The sequence below is a fragment of the Apteryx mantelli genome, chromosome 2 (genome assembly GCF_036417845.1).
Source record: "Apteryx mantelli isolate bAptMan1 chromosome 2, bAptMan1.hap1, whole genome shotgun sequence".
NCBI classification, from domain to species: domain Eukaryota; kingdom Metazoa; phylum Chordata; class Aves; order Apterygiformes; family Apterygidae; genus Apteryx; species Apteryx mantelli.
This window is the reverse complement of record NC_089979.1, coordinates 143418590-143445055: the sequence shown is the minus strand read 5'-3', so window position 1 is coordinate 143445055 and position 26466 is coordinate 143418590. Positions and strand designations below refer to the sequence as shown.

The 26466-nt window shown below is 39.4% G+C and overlaps 1 protein-coding gene across 3 annotated transcripts in view; it reads right to left on the bottom strand.

Moving 5' to 3' along the window:
• CDK6 (cyclin dependent kinase 6) overlaps positions 1 to 26466 on the bottom strand; it is a 140806-nt gene that overhangs the window by 100479 nt on the left and 13861 nt on the right. For all 3 annotated transcript variants that reach the window (XM_067291690.1, XM_067291688.1, XM_067291689.1), the window contains exon 3: positions 9031 to 9166. In XM_067291690.1, coding sequence (XP_067147791.1) covers positions 9031 to 9166 — 136 coding nt within the window. The remainder of the gene's footprint in view (positions 1 to 9030; positions 9167 to 26466) is intronic.

Below are 26466 nucleotides of genomic sequence, written 5' to 3'. Positions count from 1 at the left end.
ACACAGTAGCGGGTAAAGGCCAGTACTTTGCACAGTACAGGAGGACCTACAATGGTGGGCACTGAACAGCCAAGAGTTCTCACACAGTCTCTCCCATTAAAAGCTCACAAATAAAATGGACAAGACAGACCCCAGGTGGAGAAACAGAGTGACGTTTCCACGAAATTAATTTTTATGGGAACAGAGTCAGTTATGAGGAGGTAAGCAAAATGGAAAGAAAAGTGATGGGGAGAGAAGTTGTGGAGGGAGGGAAAGAACAGAAGGTAAGAGTTTTATACAAATAAATATAGAGTGAAAGTGAGGTGAATAAATGACGGGAGAGGGGAAGGAAGGACAAAAGGAAGGAAGGAAGGAGCTGGAAAAACTGAGATTCGCACAGGCAGAGAAAAATGGGTTGAAATCCTGGAAGTGCTCGGGGCCTTGGAGGGTTTTGCTTGGGCTGCTTCAGCGGCTGCGTGGAGCTGGCTGAAGCCACCAGCTGGTTCTTCCCCACAGTTTCATCCCTGATGGGAAGGGATCAGATGGGAAGGGGGAGCAACCGCTCCGGTTCTGGTATCTGCAGCGGGGTGCGGGATGGGGGCTTGCCACGTGCGTGCTCCCAAAGACTGGGAGGGAGGGAGAGAGGGAGCCTCAGCTGGTCCCATTTTATTCCCTCCTTCTGACTGCAACAGCCCATACTCTAGCTCAGCCGTGTTTGATGGTGCAGCTGAAATATAAGTCTATGGGATGGACCCTGAGAATCAGCAGATATATATGTGTATGTGTCCGTTTATGTCTATACATATAATTACAATATACACTAAACTACTCTATAGCCCCAGGAGGAGAATTGCTCTGTGTGTGTGTGTTTATGTGCATGAGTGTGTATACACACACACACACACACACACATATATATACAAATAATTTAAAAAATCTCAAGGCTAATTTTAAGTTCTACATATGAAAATACACAAACAGTTCAGTCTCTACGCATTTGTATGGGACTTTCTTCTCTGGCTCAGAGCTAAGTACATCTGTTACAGAAGAAAGAAATAAATACAACATAGCTTGATTAAATCAGCATGCCACCAAAGTAACACACTTCAAATTATTTTTTATTGTGGGATACAATAACTTGCCTATTCACTGGCATAAAAACAGTGCATATAGCTATTGCAAGTGTATTAAATTTCTCTTGGGTTGATTGGAGAAAACATTTTTTTAACAAATAATTTATTTGATTACTATATTATCTTCTATTAGCCACTATGTCTGGCTAACTGGCCATTACGTTGTCCATGGCCACCTTACGAACTGTTATGTTAAACTACTGCTGTGTAGTTGCCATGAATAACTATGGATAGTCTGTGATTGTCCTGGTAGTACAGAGAATCTGAGCTGCACTAATCTGGGCTGGCTGAGAGTGGAAAGGTATCATGTAGCCATGCTTCTCTTCCCAGATCAGCTGAGTTCAGCTCTTAGAGTCTGGAGTTCAATGAGAATAAATATGTTTGTCAGGTTTCCCAAATACCTGCTGCTTTGCAACTTGTGTCACCCTACCTTCTCTTCTCTGTCTCTGCCTGCTTATTCTGGGGTGAGGTATAGCTTTGTGGGTACGTAGATGCATAAGGGCTTGATTTCCCTCAAGTGCAGAAACCACTGTTGAGAAAGCGATTTCTATCATCTTCCCCTCTAAAAATCGAGAACGGCTCTTTGAACATCTCCTTGCTGTCTCACACCTGCTGCAATGTGACCTTCAAATTAGTGGTCAAAAGTAACATACGGCTTGCAAGCAAAACTTAGAACATGGATAAATCCAAACAGTTTAGCCTATTGCCTTGCTTGTGCTTCACACGCAATGTGAACTGCAACATCTTTCTGTGATGAAGAGAAAGACAGACTCTGAAAACATGACTGATGCTTCTGCCAATCACTGAGGCAGGATTATTTGCAGAGCATCCTCTCTCTAACACCACACCACCACACCACCACAACAGATAGCCTCTCCAATACTCCCCGCTCCTAGGAACTGCCTCTGGCTCCATGACTGAGCCATGAGGCACCAGGACTCTGCCACTCGGCTGGACGGTCTAGCTCCACTTTTACATCTGCCTGAGCATTACTCCTACCACACATTCCATTTTTTCCATTCAGTGTCATCAAAGCATTTCACATAGCAATTGCTACCACACTGATATTTCACTATACCAACAGCAAAAACCCTAATAATCCAAGAGCACTAATCGATAAAATAATATTATAATCAATAATCCGATAGCAAAAACCCTACTAACCCAAGAGCATTTAAAGGGAATTTGGAACAGTAGGATTCGTAAGCTTTTTTTTTCTTCTTGTATTATATTAATGTCCAGCTCCACAGAATTAACAGAAATTAATTGAGTTGATAGTGACATTTCACTTCCAGTGTTTGTAATTCTGCAATTTTGCAATGACTTGATCATAAATTCTGTTCCACCAGAGAGGGAGAGAATCCCCATTCCCGACCACAATTTAAAATCGCTTCAGTTTCTTAATTCCCTTTGACTTCCTGAAAAAAGACGATTTCTGGCCCTCCATCTATCGCAAACAATAGAGGCCCCCTGGCTTCCTTCTGACTTCAAAGGAGGATGCGTCCCTTAGCGGCATACTGTACTGTGCTGCTGCCTACGAGAATTTGGACCATAAAAGCAAAGTAGATTGAGATGTCTATTTAGAGAGTCTTTGATCGACATCTTTTCACAGTTGCATTTGTAATTCAGTGTCATAGATTCAAGAGACGAAAATTATTATTTCAGTCAGGTTGCTTTCATGTATCATGCTACAATGTTGCTTGATCACTTTCCAAACTGGAACAACTCAAAAAAATGTGAAGCGCTCCAGTGACTTTTAACTACTCTACTCAGGACAGAGTGATTTAAAATTATTGGTGTGCCTCACATTTTTATGAGTTCTCAGTTTGCAAGCAGTGGAGGTCTGGACAGTCCTGGGCTAAAGCGTTTTGGTCAGTTTGAAAATGTTTGCATTTGAATTTGGAAATGGTAGGGATTTGGTGATATTTAACTCCACCACCATTAAAATCAGTGGCTGGACACTGATGATAAAAAGTTTCAGATTACAGAAATAACTGTGTAGGTGCCTTATGAGAGAGCACAGGGCCTAGAGAAAGCAGCACTGGCTACTTGGAAGGAGCCACAGGTGACCAGCGGGCAGGCAGTGCGACAGGCAGCCGCGGGACGGCTGGGGAGCAGCAGCTGTCTGTTAGCACCAGCCCACGGCTGTCCGCGTCCTGCTAACACATATTTTGCAGCATCCCACGCTGAGCAGTCTCTTCATCCAAATCATGACTCTGTGTGGTAAGGCCAGGCCTTACGTTACTACCTGTGCCACCGCACCGAAGGAGATGCGGCTGTGCCCCCTGCAAGTGGCAGTGGGACAGGGAAGCAGTGTCACCCCCCAGTGCAGTGGGAGCCACCGCTATTTACAGAATATCCTCTTTTTAAGGGCTAGTCCCCTCAGGAGCTGCCACTTGTGCAGAGCACCTGCTGCCTTTCCTCGCAGCAGCGTGCCCGCTGGGAGCAGGATAACAGAGGGAATAATGGAAGATGTGCAGTTGTCTCCCACCATAATGTATCGATTTGGTCATTTTGTTTTTCATGCACTTACAATGACAACTCTTCTTTAATTCATAAGATGGCTTCAGAACAAGATTTACTGGAAACCACTGCACAAAGAGCAAGGTCTTTTGCAGCTGTAAACTGGAATCATTTCACTGAAGTTAATGGATTTACACCTTTTTTAGCAGTTGGGAATCTGATCCATTATTTGCGGACTCCAAATTCCTCACTAGGTTTTGCTTCTTTCCTTCTGACAAAAGTACTGGCAGGAAAATTCTATTAAAAACTCTTTTATTAGTATCCTGATTACTTACTAATTTGAGTAGGCTCTTTTTTAGTGCAATTGCTCTTAAAGGAGCTGCTTTTAACTTGCTCTTGTTAAATATGGCAACACTCTGAAGACTGCCTGTTCTGTAGGGTTTGTTTTCCTGGAATATCTCGCTTTGTTTTCAGAACTGCATGATTGTGCGACATCTGCTCCACATCTCAAACGTGATCGGCTGAGTAGGTACAACTGTGGCAGATGGCTGATGACTCACTCACCTTTTAACACCGAACACTGCTTCGCTTTCTGAGAAGCAACATCTTCATATTAATTTTCTAAGTGTCATGCAAAGATGTGATCCAGTCTGGCTGGGTTGCTAGCAGGTAACATAAGTTAGAGGACATGCACCGGGATAAAAAATTGCAATTGAATATATTTTCAGTTTATGGCACAATGGCTTGGGTAGTATTTTAAAATTTGATTTAGGTACTTCCAAGATTTCACCTACTATCAAGTAAATTCACAAAAGGAAATTAGGTTCACTGTTGTAGCAAAATCTGGATCCCTGAACCAGAAAGGGATCCAGGCTTCCCACACAAAGGGGAAAGAGAGAAATAATATCCAGAAAAGTCATTCACTTGAGTGAGGATTCAGGAAACAGCAGATAAAAGGATTTATATTAAACCCTGTCCTCTCTGTGACTTGGACCCCTGTTCCATACTGGAGGAAGACCGTGAAGATTCGCAGACTACCGACCAGGATGGAGGTCATTCCCACTCTTCCAGCACCCCATGGCAGAAAACACACGCACCCAGTGTACCAGAGACCTTGCTTGGTTCCCTTCTCCACTGACTGTCAGGTTGAAAGCACACACAGCCTGTGCGACTTGGGTAGGTTAAATTCTGATCAATCAAAAGAAAACTATTATAGGAAGCCACAAGTTTACTTACCAAGACAATAACCAGCAAAATTAACTTTGTTCATTACTAAAATTAAAGAACCTTAGCAAGTTTGCTATCTCCTCTCATTCTTACAAACTCTTGGCTTGGCAGAACAAGATGACCAGAGGGAGCTCCAAAGCCACTTAAACCACTTAATTTACAGCTTTATATACCAAATCATCTCATGCATATATTTATTTAAAGCTAAATAGGTTACATACATTTTAATAGATTAGTTATATCTAACTTAACTGATCAACTCATTTGCACGCACATGATTTCCATATTAAAAATGTAATTAGGGTTATAACAACCATATCCATTTCTTACTAAACTCCTTTAAGATCAAAAAAACATACTAGCCTCACAAGCATCTTGTCAAAATGCGATCACCCAGCTTAAACATGTTTCAGTCCCCAAAATTAACATATCATAATACTTGAGTGTCCTATTAACCATTTTATTAAAAAAAACCCAAAAACTTTCTGTAGCAGAGACGCGTCATTCCTACTTCCACTACCCTTATGTCAACTAATAAAAGTTCCAAATGAGCCAAGTCTCTCAGAGGCTCAACTGCTCATGCCGTTAACATTACCAAAGACCCATGTATGACTAACAGCTGTGTCTTAAGAAAACTGAACTCATACCTTCCATTTCCAGAGAAACTGCCCTAAAGTTAAAGAGTATCCCAGGAAGGAAAGAAGAGAGGAGAAGCTGGTTAGAGAGGAATGAAGGAAGATTTTGTCACTGCTGATTCTGATTCATTCTGTATAGAATAAATATTAATCAGGTATGAGAGAGAAAGCAAACGAGTGAGCATGACTGATAATCCAGTAGTTACAAAGACAACATTAACTACATTAAGGATTGGAACATAGGTCTCCTCTTTCCAGGGTAAGTGCCATGCCTACAAGGATTTTGAGTCATGTTCTCCATCCCTCTAGCCCAGTGAATACTCCACTGTAGAAAAATGAAGAGCTTCAGTAGAAAAGATTTAAAGTCCCTCCTTCCACAATAACTAGAGGGCCAGAGCTATAGCCACAGAAATGGGCTGTAGCATTGCATTCATGAGCCTGGAGACAGGGAGGGGACCTGAAGACGTATGTCCCACATCCTCCGTGAGTAGTCTAACCACCGGACAATGCCACAGACAAAATGTCTCTCTTCCATCATCTTATGGGCACCGACAGATATGTTCCAAAAATACCCTCTGGGGTGATTCAGGCCAACGTGTACCTTGTTTATTCTCAAGACTTTAGATATGAGAAAGACCTTGCTGCGCAGCATTAAGACTAAAGCCTTAGCTGTGTTCAAATGATTGTTACAGTTTCCTTCTCTGAACTACTACAGTCTGACTGCTATCTGCTAAACATGAAGAAAAATTCTTAAAATGGTACTGTTGTCACTTATATTCCTTGACAGTTAAAAACCCTGAACACGCCCCAAACCAGCAAAAGCAGAATCCCAAAATAAAATGGTATGTAATGATGGTAGTCAATTCACATAGAAAAGACCTTTGGGGGCTGATATTTCTCTCATAGTAATTTTATGTCATTCAAGTTCCACTAACAACTGTTGAGTGTACACCATGGTGCCAAAGAGGTATATTAGATCCTTCAGCTTCGAGCTCTCCAGAGCTTACTCAGCTCATTTGGTACCTCTGTACTGCTGACATGCACAGAACTTTAACAGATGGTCTTACAATACTGGCAGTTGTTTTGTACTATGCAAGTGGTGAGGGGAAATACTCTACGCAAATTGTATGCAATACTGGAAAATAAATGAAGTACAAATCCCTATTAACCTCAAAAGCCAAACTATAAAAAGTCAGATTAGTCATTGACCGATGTATGTGCTCTGGGTTAAATGTTCAATTGCTGCAAAATGGCAATATTTCCCTGCAGCCAACAGAACTATACTTTGCTTCAGTGTCTACTAGGAATACCGGTAAAGACAGTATTGTTAGAAAGGTATCAAAATGCATTAGGAATAAGTCCTGAGAACCTTCTTCATGTGATCAACCCTAACTGACTGTCAGCAAAAAAGTACCTGCATAAACTGGGTGTTTTCAGGATATGGCACATAAATAACCAAGCAACACAGTACAACTTAAGTTAATTGAATCTCCCCTTTCTCCTGTGCTGAACAGAATTCATAGAATAGCATGTCAGCTTCTGTGCAAATGCTGAAATCAACAGAGGTGACTAAGTAAACAGTAGTTTTACATTTTTCCTCACTCATTTAAAAAGAGCTGCACATATCACAAGCCAAGTTTTACTCTCATTAATTTCCCAGCTGAAGCCAAATGCAGTTGCACTGTGCCTAAAAGGACAGAACTGCCACTCTCTGTTTTTGCGTTGCTAAATTTTGCTCTTTTATCATGCCAAATTACCAGATATATCAACTGGGTTGAACTAGTAAACTCTGTATGTTGAATAGTGCTTTTTCAAAAGTAAAGACAGCAATTCTCTTCACAAGTACCTAATCTCCACAAAATGCATGTTTGCACACATACAGTACAATTTACTAGCGCAAATTTAGAACAGGATTTCAGAAAATCAAGTCAAATTCAGAAAAAAAGAGTTTTAGTCCAATACTTACCTCTTCTGTTGGCTTTAAACTAAACATAACTAGAAAGATATTTCAGAGGCTTGGGCATGAGTTCCCATCCAGGGCAACTGATTTAGGTACACAGCATGTTAGCTACCTTGTGTGTTAACTTCATAAAGTTAGTTACACTGAAATACAGATCCCTTAGCAACTTGGAAGCCCCAGAAGGAGGGAGAGCCCTAAAAGCATTATCGTAAAAGAGCCTTTCAGGTGCAAGTGCTATGTTCCAGTCTTCTCCTGGGACTGCATAAAGGCTGTATCCTTTTTTTTAATATTTCATTTTATGCACTAAGGTTGCTTACAAAAATACAGTGGCTGGAACTGACTGCTGTTATATATTTGTGTCTTTGATACAGTGAAAAGTGAAAAGATATTTATCAGTGTTATGTATAACTTTATATTGAAACATCAAACAACTCCTAAGTCTGAAGCTGTTAACAAAAGTTATTAAAATAGCTAAATTTCAGATACGTTTCATGTTTTCTTTTCCCATCTTTTCCCCCTCAGGATTCCTGCCAGACTAAGACGACACAATGTATTTCCAGAAGTACTTATACAAATGCAAGATAATCCTTCCCTGAGAGCATAAATTATTTCTCATCATGAAGAAAGAAAAACAAAAGAAATGTTAAATAGATAAAGCCAAAACACAGGAACATAAATACCTCTACTTCTGTTCCCAGGCTAGAACATTTTCTCAGACGTTTCAAGCTATGATCCCTGATGTAGCACTTCACTATGGAATTCCCAATAGAGGAAAAAAAGGGATTTGGAAAACTTATTTTCGTACCAGCAATATAAGCATTTCCTATCTTGGGAAAAGGTCCTCCCTTGCAGATGCAGAGCATGAGATGACCTGTGATGGGAAAACTTCACGATCATCCTGCCAGGTACTGAGAGCCCTTCCAGCTTCCACAACAACCTGCCCTGCCACCCCAGGTGCACGGCAGCAGTAGCCCACTGGAGCATGACCCCTTCTCCGGGGGTACTGTGCTCAAGCCCCCTCCCCACGCATCCCTGGTGAACATCTCCTGCTCTTGAGAAGTATAGGCACCTTTCTGGTCAGAGGGACATGAAAAGAAAGCAGTCTCTTGGGGACCCCGTGAAAACATATATGGCCAAAGGAGAAGAGTAAACTATTAATAAAGAACAAAAGGCAAAGGTAAGGGAATGAGCACAGGATTTACAATTTTCCCCACGGTCTATCCTGTCCATTCTAACATTATCCAGCACTCGAACAGACACCTTCTAGGGAAGGTTCAAGTAGTCCTGAACTAAACAGTAATGGGGTAATCTGCTTACAGCCACAAGTGAAGGTCATTCTTAATGATCTGCAATGCTAAATTTGGTAGGACTGCAGTAAAACAGCTGAGAGTCAGGGGACTTATAAATCTAAAAGAGAAGAAAACAAGTACAAGACTTCCACACAGAGAATCCACCAGTTACCGAATACAGATCTTTGCATTATACTGCAAGCAGGGCATTACTCAATTTTAATACGACAGAATCCTGCGGAAACTAAATGCAGTTTGCCTGAGCAAAGTCTTGTGATTTTCTCCTTTGTTCTTCCTATCTCATATTTTCTGAAATAATACCCCAAACCTTTCTTCTTAAATACCTTTATAGTTTCAGTAGGTACTCCAGGCTCTGGAACTTTATCCAAATAAGTAGTCAAGTCTTGATCCACATGTTCAAACACTAATGTTAACTTGGTCTCTCTGTCTGTTCGTGACACGGTGCACACATCAAACAATCTGAGAGGAGGAAAAGGAAAGAGGAGGTAAGTACACAGGAACCAGTACAGCCATACCTTCCAGCGCATACATGTATATTTTAATTTCTTATAGTATATAGAGTGAAAAAAAAGAGCTTTCCAAAGGTAAAGCAATCTTTGAGCTCTTGATTCATCAGGTAACTACTGACCACCTATGCTATTACATTCCTCTTTCAAGAATTAAGAATTCATCATCTGATCAAAGAAAATTAATACCATGAAGGGAAAATATTTTTTTGGCAGAGCAACTCGAGTTAATATAGAAAATAGTTTGATACTTATCCATGTCCTCTGCTTCATCAGCTGTAGTCCTTTCCCCCCCAAAAAAAACCAAACCCAAATACAAGTAACATTTTTGAGAAACAAAGATACAGAGTGTTCATATGCACCTTCAGTTTCTTTCCACAAAATTTCCCTGTTCACCATTATATGTCTTTTGAATTAAATCCTCTTTGATAGACACTCAATTTTTGGGCTGATTACTCTTGCAATTTCCTAGAAGCAAGACATACTGTCAGAGTCAGGATACAGTTTAGAAAAAACTTTACACAAAAGGTGCTACTGCTAAGAGAGCCTTCTTTTCGCATCACTTTTTGTCATTCTTTTATTAGAATTTCTTCATCATTTCACCTTGTTGAAGAGCACTAAATTCAAGCTAATTGGTCTCGTTTGCAAAGCTCTTCAGAATATCACATTCCTAATTGATTATTTTCTAATGTTTTCTCTTTTTAACTAGGATTCCTCCTATCTTCCCCATTTCATCTCCCATATTGGCTTTAATCACCTCTTATCTTTTTCACAAACATCTGTCCCTCCTTCTATGCTTCCCCCTCATTCAGAGAATTCACTCCTATTGTCAAACCAGGAACTGTCACCTGCACAATCCTTCCTCAAGTCCTACTTCTGCACAACCACAATAGAAAACCGTCTTATGGATGGAAGAGTTTTTTTCCTGCTCACATACTTTATTAGTGTGTGTATTCATTCAGTTTTAAAATTGTACATATCAGATTGCCTCCCTCTCTGAAGTGAGGCAGCAAATCAATTGCTATTTTTATTAGGTGACAGTAGAGTTAACAAAAATGTAAATACAGTTACTGAGAAAAAAGACTACGTAGTTAAACTGAAGAACATATCATTGATAACACTTCAAAAGTAGCACTGAAAAGTAGTGCTTATTTTGGTCAACATCACAGCAGCTATGTTGTTTTATTATATGTGCTTTTTATCCCCATACTTAGAATAACTGCTTATTTACTTTGTGGACAGTGCAAGATTTCTGATAACTTTTATCAAGTAATATCTTTGCTCTTAGTCCTAGGATTAAACACTTCATATGCAGGATCTGTAGCCAACGGCTCAGGCACAAAGCCTTGGGGGTCATTAATTTTTAAACAGGTCATCTGAAAAACAGACTAGGAAAATACTTTGCATTAAGTTTTTACTTATTATCTTAAATCGCCAAATGTTTCACAAGTGAAGGGAAGGCAGCAATCGGCATAACTGTCTGTGAAGACCGTAATCAAAGTTTAAGCGAGTATTATGCTTCACTTGATATGCTATAGATTTAACATTTTAGGGCTCTGGTCCCACTTTTAAGAGCATTTCCTACATCATATTTGAACAGACAAATTGTTTATTAGACACCATGTTTTGAAAGTGAATGCATGCGCATTCCTTTTTGCTTAAAGAAGTTTTTCAGTGAGAAATTACTGAATCACAACCTGAAAAGTCATGGCAGTTTTATAAGTAAGTGTTTTTTTGAAAATACCTCTTTAATTGGACTCCTTTAACTGGTGTTCCACGGGGAAGTGTGGGATAAAAATCTGCTTTATAATGAAACTGAAGAAAATTATGTGTTTTCTACAAACAAGACATATTTGAAGAGGCACTGACAATACTGTGCAGATTTTACAGTTCTAACAATCCAGCTTCAGCACATGTGGCAAAACCCCACTGTTGTGCCAAGTTCCCCACAGAAAGCCCAGGATGGGTTTGCTACGGTGCTGCCAATCAACAACACGAGGAAAGATGGAGCAGCAGGAGCTTGCACACAGATACCGCCACATCCTCAGTAAATCCTCGGTAAACCAAAGCAAGGCTGTTAAAGCAAATGGAAAATTTATACCAGCTGAGAATATCTCCCTGCTCTAAAATCACCAGGGAAAAAAATTCTCTTTCATATTGATGGGATATAAATTGGGGCCCCCAAAATTTACAGTTAACAGTTTTTAACTGTGACTATTTAATTTTTACAGAAATAGTTTGTTAGAGGGTTCATTTTCTGGGGAAGTTGAAAGAGACAGTGTAACGTCTTTTTTAAAGACATTCACGTTAAAAGAAGCCAAAATTTAAATCAGTGATTAGCTCACAACCTCTATTTCAAGGTCCTTTGCTAAATTTTCTTCAAAATTTTCCAAAACAAAGCTTACAGGCTGTGGAAGAAAAATTATTTGAGAACTGGAACTGGAGAATATGGAGAATGTGTCACCCTATCTCTTCTAAAAAACCCTTAATCTGTACATAGGAACAAACATTAATTAAATGATTATGGGAACAAAGTGACTTTAATAGCAAATGTCCCAGCACATTTCTTATAAAGAGAAATAATATTCTCTTTATGATTCTCTTATTGGGGCATTATACTGAAGATAGCTGCCTTGTACATAGTAAAATCGGTTTTGCGGAAAGTCACACACCACCCTGAAAAGTGAAATTTGCTGGTATTTGGCTGGAGGTTAATAATCTGCAATATATTTATATAAATCAATGTGGAATGTAGCCGGACTGCCTATAACCCCAACACATGCAAATAGAGAGGAGCCAGACAGGTCTGAACATCTGAACATAAACACTGGAAAATATTTCCAACTGTATGATTCCTTTGTGTTGACCTACATTTACCTAAAAATGTTCTAAAACACCTTTTTTGCCAGGTATTTAATACATTGGCAAAATTATCTTTTCAACTATAGCAGAATTGTTATTCTATAAAAAAAGGAAAAAAGATTTCACTGTGCAGAATATAGAACCAACATGTAACTGCCAACTCACTTTAGAAGAAAGCAAATGCTGATTCTCTGTTTAATTCTTATGTGTATGGCTTATTTTGATTCTGGCATTTTCTGGCACTGCAAAATTAGGAACTCAAAGGAGTGCAATTCTAGTCACCTATAATCACATCACTGAGTAAAAATGATACATCTTTCACTTTTATACACCTTTTATGTGAAACGAGAAGTGCTTTACTGTTAGTAATAAAAACTCCTGCCCCTGCACCAGGCTGGGTGGAAGCACATAGTGTTTACTCACAGAAAATACAGCTGCTGCCTTAAAAAGATAATTATTTAAAGCACTGCTTATGTAAGTCCTCGATATTACAAAAAGTAACATCTGGCATTGCCTGTGCTAGTCATCGTGGAAACAGATATAGTGTGATACAGCCTCTTTACTTGATAGCTTCTGTAGGGATAGGACTAGTTTTTACAAATTACATTCTTTTATAGCCACTGTGAGAAAATCATCCATATACACAGGTCCATAGAACTGCTTTCTTTAGTTAGGATTAACTCTGCTGCCTGCACCGCACTTCATTCGAGCCATTTCCTCGTGTTTTTTTGTATGTAACTGCTAGACACTGCTTCTCTGGAGCAGGCAGCAGCATATGGCCTTTTATTTAAAGAGTTACTTTGTGGACGCTGTCCTAAGTGAAGTAAATCTACCTCAATCAATACAGGATTTCCATACTGAACACTTTGTAAACACAAGCCCTGCCCTTCTATTGTGCTTACCAAAGAAACGTTTGAATTATTTGATTACAGTAAGATCTGCTATGGGAAATCCTGCAAGTATTTAACAAGATGTTTGGCTGGAAATCGTACACGGCCTGATGTGTCAATCTGAAGTTAAACATCGCTGAACAGATATTTACTGAAGACCTGTGTTTTAATGCAGACATTTTTTCAAGCTAATTGTACTAAAGTAAAAAAGCTTACCACCTACAAATCTATGTTTCTGTTTTCTCTTGTACTTCTAGCACCTAGTGGGTCTTGTTGTAACCTAACAGAATATCTGCTTTTTTTGCAAAAATACCTTGTCTTTTGAATGCAGAAAACCAGATGATGCATCTTGAAGTCTTTGTAGCTTCCTATACGTAACCTGACAAATGCAATCTCAGTTCATCTTTATTCTACAATATACGGTGTGAAAGCTAAATGCTTTTAAAAGAAATGAGCCAGTTTGCAAGTTCCTCTGAAAACTACTGAATCTTCTCTGAATGGTGCTAATTTGGTAGCTGCTTCCAGACAGTCCTTAATTGTTAGTGGACTTGCTTTGAGATGCTCTGCAGACTGTTCTAAAGTTTCCCATTTCCAAGCAGAATAAATATTTTTTCCTGAGCAATTTTTCTGGTGATGGAGTTCAAAACCATCAGTCCAAGTCACCTGCAAGAATCTGAAATACAAAAAAAAAAATCTTACTCTAAGACCTGAAAAACTGTAGGATGTCAGCTCCCTTGGTTACTGTCATACAGATGAGGAAGTACAATTGGAAAATTAGCCAGAACAGAGTCAAAGGGAAGACCAAAGAATAGGATAGTTGCTGCCAAAGCATCCAAAGGCTTATTGTTATTTTTATTGCAGTAGGACTAATCCAACATGAACAAAGATCCTGTTACTGTGCTGGTCACTCACAGCACTGAACAAAAAGACAGTCCATTCTCTCAGAAAGTTTTTAAATAACATGGATTTACTTTAATTTTCTTAGGAACAGTCTCTGCCTAGCTGCTTCCTGATTTATACATGACAAAGAAAGAGAACTGGAGCCACTGATTTATGGGAAGGAGAAAGGCTTAAGCAAACCATGGTGTGGCAATTAGTGGCATAGGAATAAACTACAGTTCTAAGGCTTCCTAAGTCTGGACAAAGTCTCAGAGGGAAAGAGTTTGGTGGTCTCAACCTAACTCTGAAAGATATTTATCCAGATGACAGAAAACCATGACAGAATTTATGTATGATTGACAGTGTTTACACAAACACCACAAGACTGAAATACCAAGAGTATTACAGGTCATGGTTGAGGTTTATTGACAAATATGTGTGGGAGAGCCCAAATAGCTTCTGCTTTCACTACATTTGGCTCAAGTTAGTCCTGTGAGTCCATAATTTTCATGGACACAAAAAATTTCAGCCTCTCATACCTAAAACCATTGCAGAATGACAGTCAGGCATCCTTTGATCCCATATTTCAGCAGTAGACTTCGATTCTTCTGTTCTTTGGAAGCCACTCAGTTTCTAAGACCCGGCTCCTAACCAGCAGCACCCTTCATCCACCTCAACTTTTTAAACTATGTACTCCTTGGAAAAGCCCGTTTTCTTTGTACTTTTTATTTTAGCTACCTTCTCCTTTCTTGAAGAAGGGAAAGACTCTGCTAACAGAAATCAGTCTCCACTTGGACTCGCATACAATACCAAGTGTATTTTAACAAAGGGGCCACATTGCAGATGAACACAATAGTTGGGCAAGTGAACTGGGACATGTGCATTGCAAGAACCATGCCCCACGTAGCAAAACAAGAAATAGAGCTTCATAGTCCAAAATGTATGACAATGTCTTTCCCTTTCTTCAAGACACACTTCTCTGTCTCATCCTCATCAGCAATCACCTACTTCTCCATGCCTTTGTAAGCTGGTATCTCAGACTTCAGAGTTTTCTTGCTCTAAGTAGCTTTAGTGGAATACTTATAGATGATAAAAAAGCACATGCAGATGCACTGGCCTCTAAATTCCAAGTATCTCATATTTTTTGAAGTGTGCTATTTCTGCGATAAAATTTCTAAAATCACATAGTAATGCAAGACCTAAGTTCCATTTTCAAAAATGTCTTCAGGACATGGGTCTTCAGGAGCTTCTCAATGAGCTTGTCATGTTAATCGCAGCTGCACTGACGTGCATCAACACCTACACTCTGCCCCCACAGCAGACTGCAGCATAATGTTGAGACACTTGGACAACAGCCAAATGCCCCACCTCTGCACTGAAAGCATTTGGTGTGACAGCACAGCACGGCCTGTAGCACGGTAAACCAGCCCACAGTGAGCTCCATCTTGCTGGAGTCAGATTCCAGAAGTACATCCTGATGAATTAAAATAAGCTTTGGTGACTCTACACTGCTGCTGGCAACTTTCAGTCTCACATCAGTTGTACTTAGAATCCTTATTGTATATATTTCTGCTGAGTTTTGGGGGTTTCAGCACATCTTCCCCGCTCTGCTATCCTCCCAGGAAAGAGTAGCATGATCTCCTCGTCTTCAGAAAAAAACCTGTGGCTCTTTCAGTCAAATAACAGAAAAGGACAGAACGATGTAACATGAGATATAATAAAAGAATTTATCTCAGATAGGCAGATGTCATGCAGGAAGATGTTTTCAAGTCTGCAGTCACTTAGCCCTTACCTGTTGCATATAGAGCAGAAATAGCTACCACATAAAAGTCACTGCCTGATGAAAGCAAGTCAGCAGAACGTCTTATTCCAGCGATACAGGTCCAGAGACCTATTCCAGCAGGGTCTAGCCAATACGCTTTCTTATAGCCCACTCAACAGTGAGGTTTAAGAGAAGGAAGGGAGATATTAGCATGACAAGGCAATCGTTCATCTGCAAGCTGAGCTTTGTGCTGTAATTTTTTCCAGTCTCTCCCCTTTCTGCCTTGGAAAAATTATTTAAAATGCTTAGCTTCATAAAAGATGTTCTTGTTCTTTAAGTGTGTGTGAGAAAGAAAGACAGAGAAAGGGACAGAGAGAAATAGATGCTCTAGAAAGTGAAGTAAATAGCACTGGCGAAGGTCCGACAGTGTGGGCTGCCTGGGCAAGCTTTCAACACGCAGCTCTGACTTCAGCCCTGACCTGCAACACCCCCGTTCTCCTGTGCCAGGCCCCACATGAGCCCAGGCCAGCCCAGGTGCCAGATTGAATGGTTTTGTGATGCAGACAAATGTCTGCTCAGATGAAACCACCAAAACTAATTTTTATTTTCAACAGAAGCCAGAGTTTGGGCCCAAAAGATGAAAAGGCCAAATTTACTCACTGTGCCACCGAAGTCACTAAAGGATTCAGTTGTTAGAGTTTTATTTCAACAAAAATTATGTTTGACAAGATGTTCTCTACACCTCTCTTTGTTTATAGCATAATGCTGTCTTTTCTAGCTCTAACACTGCCATTTCTTGTTCACCTTCTAGGGGAAGGGAGATTATTTTAGCCAAGGAACAGAAATGAATCTGGAAAGGCTCAATATTTCAAACAATATTCTCACTAGCAGAACTTCAGTTTCAGGACTCAACCTATAACCCACCTGTTTCCAAAACACTTACTTCTTACTAGACCATTAACACCTTCATCTGATTGGAATTGATTTTAACCCCAAACTTGGCCATGCACTGAGCAATATCTAGAGAAAATATCAGTCTGTTGATGACGATATTTACTCTTTGTATTGCCCCACCAAACGGACTGTTAGACTCTCAGTGTGGGACAGGCCAAGTCACTCACAAATCAGAAAAATAGCATGGCCTGTTGCAAAGAAAGTCACGGACAGATTCTTTAAGATCAGCAATAGCTGTCTGACCTATTTGTACTGCTCTCATGCGGTCCTCAGGCATGCAAATGTATGCTGCTTTTCAGAGTTATGTATACTGCTGTTATACAGTACTGAGAGCACGCAAAAGCTTCCAGTTTAGAGTACAAATTAAAGATGCTCTGATTCATTGGTACTGTATGTGCATCTTTTATTAAATGCTTTAAATTTTTTGTAGAATACCTTCCTCAGGGAAAGTTGCATTCCTTTTTACATGGTTTCCATCGTTTAAATTGCTCAACATGCAAATAAAACTGATGTCTGAATACTGATTTTGTTTAATTCAAATGAAAGGACCACAGAAGTTATCCTTGACTCCCAGCCGTACCTAGCACAAGAAGGGACACAGCGAAATCCAGTCTTTATTCATGTATAGTCCACAATCAGATTGATTGTTACAAATTCCACATTTCAGTTTACATTTCAGATTCAGGATTGTGCCATATCTAAGATGATCATCTCCTTCCTGGGCTTTAATAAAACCAACGACTGATCTTCAGAAAATTTCATAACTTTATAAATTATCACTTATTCTTGTCTTTAGTAGCTTAATAATCTAATCTCTCTTCCATTTAGAAATTGTCTACACTTGAGACAATTAACTTACAGTGAGCTTAACATATCAAAAATAACAAAGGGAAGAAGACTACCCAAACTTGATATAAAAAGTAGTCACAGCATCAAATCAAATGTTCTGTCTCATACAGTCCTTAAAATCCTTGCAGGATCACAGCAGTTCCTGAGGTGGTTTTTTTCAACATTTTTAAAGTTGTAACTCCAAAGCAAATTTGCTTCTTGGCTCTCTAGATGACACTACAGCAAAGAAAATCCTTCATAAGAGAATGAAATAAGCACCACTCCAGGAAATCAGGTGCAAACTTCTTAGTCTGTTGGTTTATTACTATGACAGCACTGTCAGTTGACATGATACAAGTTTCGAGCAGTATTTTATGAAATGTTTTTAGACCTGTCAGTAAAAGTGCTATTTTGGAGCTAGGGTAATAGTGGGCAGAGAAAAAGGAAGAGTACCTGTCATAGATCTTGATCCACTAGCCCAAAACTACCAAGGAACTTATGCTGTGCTTAACTTTCAGCATGCAAATAACCTACCCGATTTCTAAGGACATACACTTCATCCTAAAGCTGAGTCTCCCTTGTATGCCTGGTGTCTTTCAGAACTGACAGCAGAGAAGGAAGAGAAAGAAGAGAACTCACTGACTGTGCACATGGCATGGAAGACAAAAGGCCAAGAAATGTCATTTCTCTCTTATAACTAGCCAGCCATTCACTGGGCAGACAGCAATGTAAAGCCCTCCGTGCCATTTAAACCCATTCATATGTGGTCTGTACTTGGAGAAACTATGCATTTGTTATGTAAGAAATTATAATCCTTTTATGGAAAGGACTAAGTAGTGTAGCTAACGCTACGTGGGCCTGCAGTAATGAGACCACTGAGGGAGATCCAAAATGCGTGCTGACTGACCTCAGCATCCAAGCTGTAGGGCTGGGGCAGGGAATTTGCAGTGAAATTTCCTATCAAGTTCACTCACTATTTCCCCAACCCAGAGCCTACATGCACTTCCTCTAGGTATGTGCAGGAAAGCACAACTATTTACTCTGATAGCCGCTATTTGCAGAATCCTGGTCTTGCTTTTCTTACTCATGCAGGGAGAATCCCACAACTTGGGGTGCTGCATGTAAGCTCCTCTTTTATGCTTCAATGGCCCTATTTGTACACAAAGTCTCCTCTTCCTAACTTTTTTATTAGCTTTATGACTCAGCTAAATTTCTGAATATTGCCATACTTCTTGGGAAAGGATGTTCGTGATTTACTGCAAAGAGTTCATGACAATACTTGTTTTCCTTAAACTCTCAAATGAACAAAACCATGAACCATTGCTTTCTCAGTCTTTACCTGGGGGACAGCAATGGATATGAACAGTTCTTGTTATCCTGTAAATCGAAACATCAATTTATCACCAGTTATTTAAACTGCATGAAAACAACTTGAAAAATGTCTAAATCTCTTGAAAGAATCTGTTTATGGACATGCTAGAACTAATGGTGCCACACTGCTCAAAATTTCCTGAAAATGCACCAGACACATCTACCCACTTCCAAGACAAGCACGGTGGTTGGGTGGCAGATGCAGTTGTGTTGCATGGCAATAGACAAAGTGGAAACTAACAATGTGCCTTAGATTTTATCTATTAAATTCCACACGTGCTTGTCCTGTATGAAGTTAAAAAGACACAAAAACAGAGATGCAGTTCACAACAGTTTTTGGCTATACTTCATACGAGAAGTGACTTTGATCAGGCTTTGATGCCAGATTTACTCCCAAGAAGGCTGTGTGCTGTGAGGCAAAGTGTACTATGAACTGATGACCAAGGGTGTCCCTCCACTCCCTTCAGCACAAACTGAAGCGAGCACCATGTCCAGAGCTGGCCTTCGGTGGCACTGTACTGCGTCTGTCACCTCCACTCAATGTGCTGGGAACCATTTCCTCATCTGCCCATAAGTAAGTGACACTATGCAGTTATTTCCAAAAATCCAAAGACAATGGCAATTGCTCACACGAGTAAGAAAGACAAACAGGATCTGGTTTGGGAAGGTAGCCAGATTTATGCACCTAAACATTGCGTTCCTCTGTGTATTCTTAAAGAAAACTGGAGTAGCATAGAGTTATATATTCTTATGTCAGTAACCTAATGGAAAAAAAAATGCAGGGAGCGGATATTTATTCTAAAATCAAAGCATTACAACTAAGGGAATATAAAGTTAAGGTTACACTTAAAAGAAACTTCAGCATGTGCAGAGGGCAGAGTTAAGACTTGCAAAAAACCTGACAACTCCACTGAATGTGGCTTTCTTTGGCTATCCATCATCAGATAGTTCAAGTGCTATCCATTAAAAACTAAGAGTCTAGTGAAGTCCATGGAGTGTTGGGCTCTCTCCTCAGCTACCACAAAAGAACGGTACGTCATGTAATTCAGCTGTTCAGAAGTCTGGTGGTTAGCCTAAGCTGATCATGCAAGCCTCCGGTATATTCAAGGGAAAGAAGGTAGGTTGAATAACTCCATGGAGGTACTTTCTCTCCCTGTCGGCAACAGAGAATGCCTAGATGACTGACTGAGACCAGACACTTGATTTTAGCCGAACTTAGGAGAGATGACTCTATCCCAGGGAGACTATAATTAAGTAATTTTAGTCGGTGGGATTCCAGACTATGTTCAATTGATTTTTGAAGAGGCTTAATAATATTTCTTCTAAGGAGGAACTTAAAATGAGAGGTGTCAAAAAAAAATAGACAATGAAAACACCTCTGACCTCTTCACTCAACCCCACAGGCCCTGATCAATCCTAAAAATCTCTGCACACAAGAGACTTAACCTAAGCCTCATGAAGTTAGTACATGTATTTAATGGGCTTTGGTTCAGGTCCAGAATTTTCTTTAATCTGAAGGGGAGCTTCACCTGTGACAAACTTGCGGGACCCAGTTTGAGATTCACGTTGTACAGGAAAGAAACACATGGGACTAATAAATCCTCAGCAAAAATTTACAAGATTTTTCTGGCTTCATAAATTTAGCCAGAAGGCAATTGCTCTTAAACACTCAATACAGAAAAAGGGATCCTCATTTCCATTCCCGTGCAAATTCCTTACACGTTTTGTCAGAAGTTAAGACACTGCATTTTAGAAGTTCTTAAAAATGGAGCTTCATGGCTGTTTTTTTCCATAGAAAGGTTTGCCTTCTGCTCTGCGCAGTCACAGCTATGCTTGCATGGCCATGTGTGCTCTTTGATTGTCCTGTCATTGCTGTCTTGTTTTAAATTAATTCCCAGCACATGCAAAAAACCCTAAAAGTATCTATTCTCAGGTGCTTTCATCCTCTGGTTCCTCAGGTAGTTGTCTAATAAATATGTTTTCCTCTTTTTCCATCCAGTTTACATGATACTATGAGCCAGTCATTTAAAGATTAATGCATGCTGAGTTAAGTATTGTACAGGTTGTACAGCTTTTTAAGTATTTCTTTTACTCTCTTGCACACATATGTAAAAGAAAACAAATTAAAGATTATTTGCAGAGTTTGGCAATGAAAATGAGGTGTTAGTAGCATTTTGAGCTGGCAATAAATTTTATTTGACTGTTTTATTACTTCAGGGCAAAGGCACCTATTTCTTTTGGGGCGTCTTTTAGCAGCATGAGATTAGGATTTACATTTTAATGCAAGGATAATTTTGGAATAAATTCATTATTTTGTAAATGATGGCATATGTCAGATGTAAATAAATGACAAAACTGTATTTTGGCTGATTTGCAACAACATATCTTTCACATTTCTGAAGTAACTGAACAAACTATAATAAACCTTGCAAAACAAGGTCTGGTTCCTGGAGTGTTGAAACAATTTTACATATAGGCAAACGAAAACAAGGTTTATCTTCGCAATCTTTGCAAGCAAAGTGTGCTGTACCCCATCTGGGCAGCCGGGGTCGGCTGAGCCAGAGCCACGAGGAGCTGAGGCCAGGCAGCGCTGAGGCTGAGGCTCAGCAGCGCTAACGCGGCTACGCAGCTCCCAGCTGGCTCTTGGCGCCAGTGGGCATCCGCCGGGGAGCGAGGCTGGGCTGGTTCACGTCCCCGTGCAGGTGCTGCATGGGCTTGCAAAGTAGAGGACGCAGCTCGCTTAAGATCACAGAGCAAGTCAGTGTCAAAACTGTAGAGTCTCAATTTGCTAGAAATTATCACTTGAGGTCTGTCCTGTTCTTACTCCATTCCCCGAGTCATCTGTTCTTTTCCAGTTTGGAAAAATCCTGGACTAGACGGATTTTGTTCTAACCCTGTGTGGCCTTTTTGTTCTTGTTTATATAATTAGTTTTATTCCAACAATAAGTCAAGAGACAATAAGGAGATACTGAGAGACAAGGAGGGCTGAAGGAGGAACTTCTACTCCCCATTATTTTCCATAACCCATCCCAAACCCTGGAATCATCCTATTTACTTCTTTGTTCTGAGAAGTAGAACAGAAACTTAGGCCATGCCATCGCTATGATCTCCAGCCAGGGTTCCCAACGTTTTTACAGCTGACACAACTGGCAAGGCTCCATAGAATCAGCAGGGTCTACAAAAACCCCTTTTGGCCCTTGTCTGCTTGTCTATTCCAGTGACACACTACATTTTTTCAATTTCCATCTCTTTTCTACCTAACATAAAAAATTACCCAATCTTCATTTCAGGACTTCTTGCTTTACCTCTCTTTAATTATGTGCTCCCACCTGCCTTTCAGCTCTCCTCAAAAGCCTCCATTCTTCCATTTAAATAAGCAGTCAAGGAAAGGCCAAATTTCCACCATATTTCTAACCATACTGGACATCATTATTTATGTACAGATTTTATGACAAAATAGTAACAGCTAATTTTATATAAAGAATTTATCTGCTGCTGAAAACTCTATTGCATTTTCATGCCAGGTTTCTCTCTCCTTTTCTTTTTCTTTTACTTCATTTCCACATCTCTCTCTTCTTCTCCTCTATCCCTCTAGCCTTCTTCTTCCAATCTGTTTTCCCCTCACTATTTACAAACATTTTAAGGAATTCTGTAGGTTTAACTCCTTAGCCTCAAGTATTAAAGTTATCAATTTATCAACAAAGGCACTTGACTTCCTCAATCATTCCCACCACTCTGGTATAGAAAGATCATTTCTCCTCCACAGCGAGAAGACAATTCATTCTTTATCACCACAGGCTTTTAATACAAAGCTGCCATTGGACTGTCAATTAGTGCTATATATTGATACTTTTTTCTCTCTGTGAACATTTGCCACTGGAATCGGCCTGCAAAGGTGAATATAGTTTCACCCATATGGCCAATGTACAATGGAATAGCAGGACTTAGAAAATGAAATAAAATTCTAAACTCAAGGAGTCAAGAGTAGTTAAATCGAATGGATACAGAGAATACATTAAGGAAATGTATGATCTTAGATAGTAAAGATATGGTTGCTTTAATTGTAAGGGGAAAAAGGACATCATAAACTGTCAAGATAGATAAAGCAATTTAGGAACCAATGTCCCAGATTAAAAAACAACTTAGGTATTTAGGGCTTTCAGTATAAATGCAAATCACTAGACTTACTATATTCTAATGACTAACTCATAAGAATAGAGGATCGGAAGAACATACTGCAACCAGCTGCAGAAGCGAGCAACTGCCTGCCCAACATTTTTAAGGCTCCACAGAGCATCTTCTCTCCCTGACACCGCAGGGCTCAAAGCAATTGCTTCCTACCATCCTGCACCAAACGCAAAAGCTCAGATGAAAGCTATGGCCACAGCGCTTTTACCTTAAGCCACACTTTAGTTTAAGAGTCTCACCATCACGCCAGGTCCCTGCAGTAGTAAGATATTCATGAAATAAAAGTCCTAAATTATTCCAGGAAGTTGACCCCTACCATTTCACACAGGATATTAAATAGACCCCAGCTGTCTCCACTTAGAAGGGACTTGGTTAATATTTTTTATAAAGGTCCATTCAGCAACTTTCTGAGTTATCACAGAATTGAAGTGGCTTTCCATGAATAAATGTCACAATTTCAGGTGTTTTTCCTAAGCTGCTTTTCATGCACGCATTTCTTGTTTTTTTACCATCGTAACTGGCATCTATATGTTGACTCTACAAGTTTTGAAAAATTTAATAAAAAGTGTCACTATTAAATGGAGATACCATGATTCCATCACCAAAATATTCCCCAAAGCCTTTAAAAATTATATTTCTACTGCACACAGGAGGAAAAAAAAAGTAACATGTTTCAAAAATTTGTTCTGCTACTTTTAAATTTGACATCCCCTGTTCAGTTGCCTGCTGGAATGGACTGTGCCCCAGTTAGGTTAAGCATCATATGTTTATTCTTTTGGATATTGCCTGGGCTCTTTGCCACTCACATCAGGCTCTGTAATTTTTATTTACTTCTTCCAGAACACATTTAATAAAATTTACTATTTTATTATACTTAGGAATGAGATGGCATTTTAGTTTCAAGCTCCAATTTTCAATGTCATGTAACTTTTAAAAGCAATTAGCTTTGGGGATGATATTTTCTGGCTTGCCCTCATTCCTTTTCAATTTTGCCTTTTAAATTTCAATAAGAAATCCATTCAGACATTTTTAAGGCCCAGATTTTAAACTAACTGCAGTTCTACATGTATAACAATCCTCATCCACATTACAATACAATAATTCTGAACCTCCTGGAATAAATGCAGTAAAATTTTGAGATTTTCAAGGCTTTTGTTTTCCACATACACATCCATATGCAATTATACATACACAAACAACTTAATAAAGCAACTTATTTACTTTACTAGAGTTATATTCTGTTAGCAGTTCCATGATAAAAAAGCTGTTTTCAAGCTTTGTAGTTCAAGCTATGAAAGAACTAGTTCCAACAGACATGTGACATAAAACATTTTAATCTGGAAACAACAGTAGGTAAATCTGTTAACAGAATAGATTGATTTTAATTTTGCAGGCTACTGCCTAGTAATGTGAGCTGGCATGTCTTGAGATGATAAAAAAGTAAAACTTGAAATTCCACAACTTGAAATTATTCCAAAAGCTAAAGGTATATTACCACTAGCAATCATCAGAGACTTCAGGTCTTTGATAACTCAGAGGGTTAGATACCAGAATTTTTCCAATTACTTGCAATTGTATCATCAGGTAACTTGCTCTAAAGGTATCTGAGGCAATTATGAAGGAAAACTGTGCGTAGCATCAGAATGTTATTAATAATGAGATAATCAGCCCACTTAGTGGCAAATGTTGTACCAGACCAGTAAAAAAGGGTGAAGGGAAATGAGAAAAATAGGAAAGAGACTCAGCATTTGAGAAGACTTTGACAGATGCCTTAAACCACTTGCAGCCTGAACAAGTGGCTGTCTCTAATGCACATCTTCAACTCTTCTTCCTCTTGGAAAAGATTAACAAGTTTTGACCGAAATGGCTTCTGTGTGCTGGAGTTCAAGAGTGGGTACGAGGTAACCAGGATGTGACTACCCATTCCAGCTACATCCTGTTCCCTTTAGTACTTTAGTGCCAAGCGCAAACTAGAAGCAGATTGAGTGTTTGAAGTCAGTACATTTCACAGAAACCCACAATCTGCTATTAGGAGGAGTACATTTTTGCTACCTTATTAAAAAAAAAGTGTCTTCTACAAACCCTTATCAACAATTCCTATACTATAGGCTTAGGTAAAAAAATAAGGTCCCTTGTAATACTCATTTGTTATTTGAATATCTCCTCTAATTTTTGATAGTCCAAGCATCCTCTGATTTCAGTACTAGCTTCTTATTCTCAGATCCCCAAATAATTTCCTATTTGCTTTTGTAACTTTTCTTATCTGCTGTACAAATTCCCTACTAGTGTTTCCATTATCCACCTATAAACTTTTGAACCATACCGATAGGTATTAATCTCATCTAACATCAGTTGGGAGTCCACTCTGTATTAGTCATCCAGACAAGGCATTTCCAGAAGGCAATCAACACCATTCCAGTGCAGGTACTGAGGGTGGCTGGGATGAATCACGAGCAGAAAGCACATTCTCTCTCTCCATTCACTATGGAAAAAACTAAATCATCACTAGGTTGGAGCATACATTTAATATTTTGATGGCTAAAGTTAGATGACTGCTCACAATTCTTATCTTGCATTCCTGTTTCATTTTTTTTACACATGGATAGGTGTATCTTCTGTACCTCCACGGTGACAGAGTGGAGCAGAGAGAGTGATGGAGAAAGTTTGGTGCCTCCCTTTGAACCCTCTGCTGGGGCACCAAAAGAGGTACAAATATGTTTAAGCCATCCTGTATCTGGCACCCAGAAAGAAGCTATAGATCCAAAACAGTAGCTAGGATTTCCAACGGCTGGACAGAGCATCTCACCAAGGAAGGATATATGTCTGAAGTGACAAAATGTCCTGCTACAAATCTCTATTTAAGCAGCTACCATGCTAAATCTAAGCATTTTAATATCCTCCCTCTTGACTTTTTAACTACCTCCTCTTTCTTAATCTCTCTTTTCTAAAGCCTATTGTTATTACCAAGTTTTGGAACCATCCCTTCTCCAAAGATATTAAATGTAATTATCTTGTGGCTTGACTATAAAAATTTCTTAAACCAACTGTTGCAAGTTACTTCAGACTATGCAGAGAATGATCTCTCTTCCTTGTACTTTAAGAACAGCTCCTTCACTGAAGGGGTCTACAAGTCTGTTATTTAAACTGTGTCCTGTTTGTCCACTTCTTTATCAACAGTGGCCGAAATTGTCCTTTACTATGGTTTTAGTAAATTTAGCTGACTTTCCAACTTCTTCCAGAATTAAGGCTCAATATCCTTTTACTGATCCAGAGGATGGCAGAACAATCCTATATGTCTATTTGCTTTTTGTGACTTAAGCTTTGTTTCTGCAGAATGGTCTTGACCACTCAGTCTCAGCTCACTGGAAACTAAGCAGTCTTTGAAACACATTTGCTTACAGATATCACAATATCCCATTAATCTGGGACATTCCAATGTATTTAAAACATCTTCTAAAAACACTCCCTCATCAGTGTTATTCACTTATTTGGGTTTCATCTATAGCCACAAATACCTTT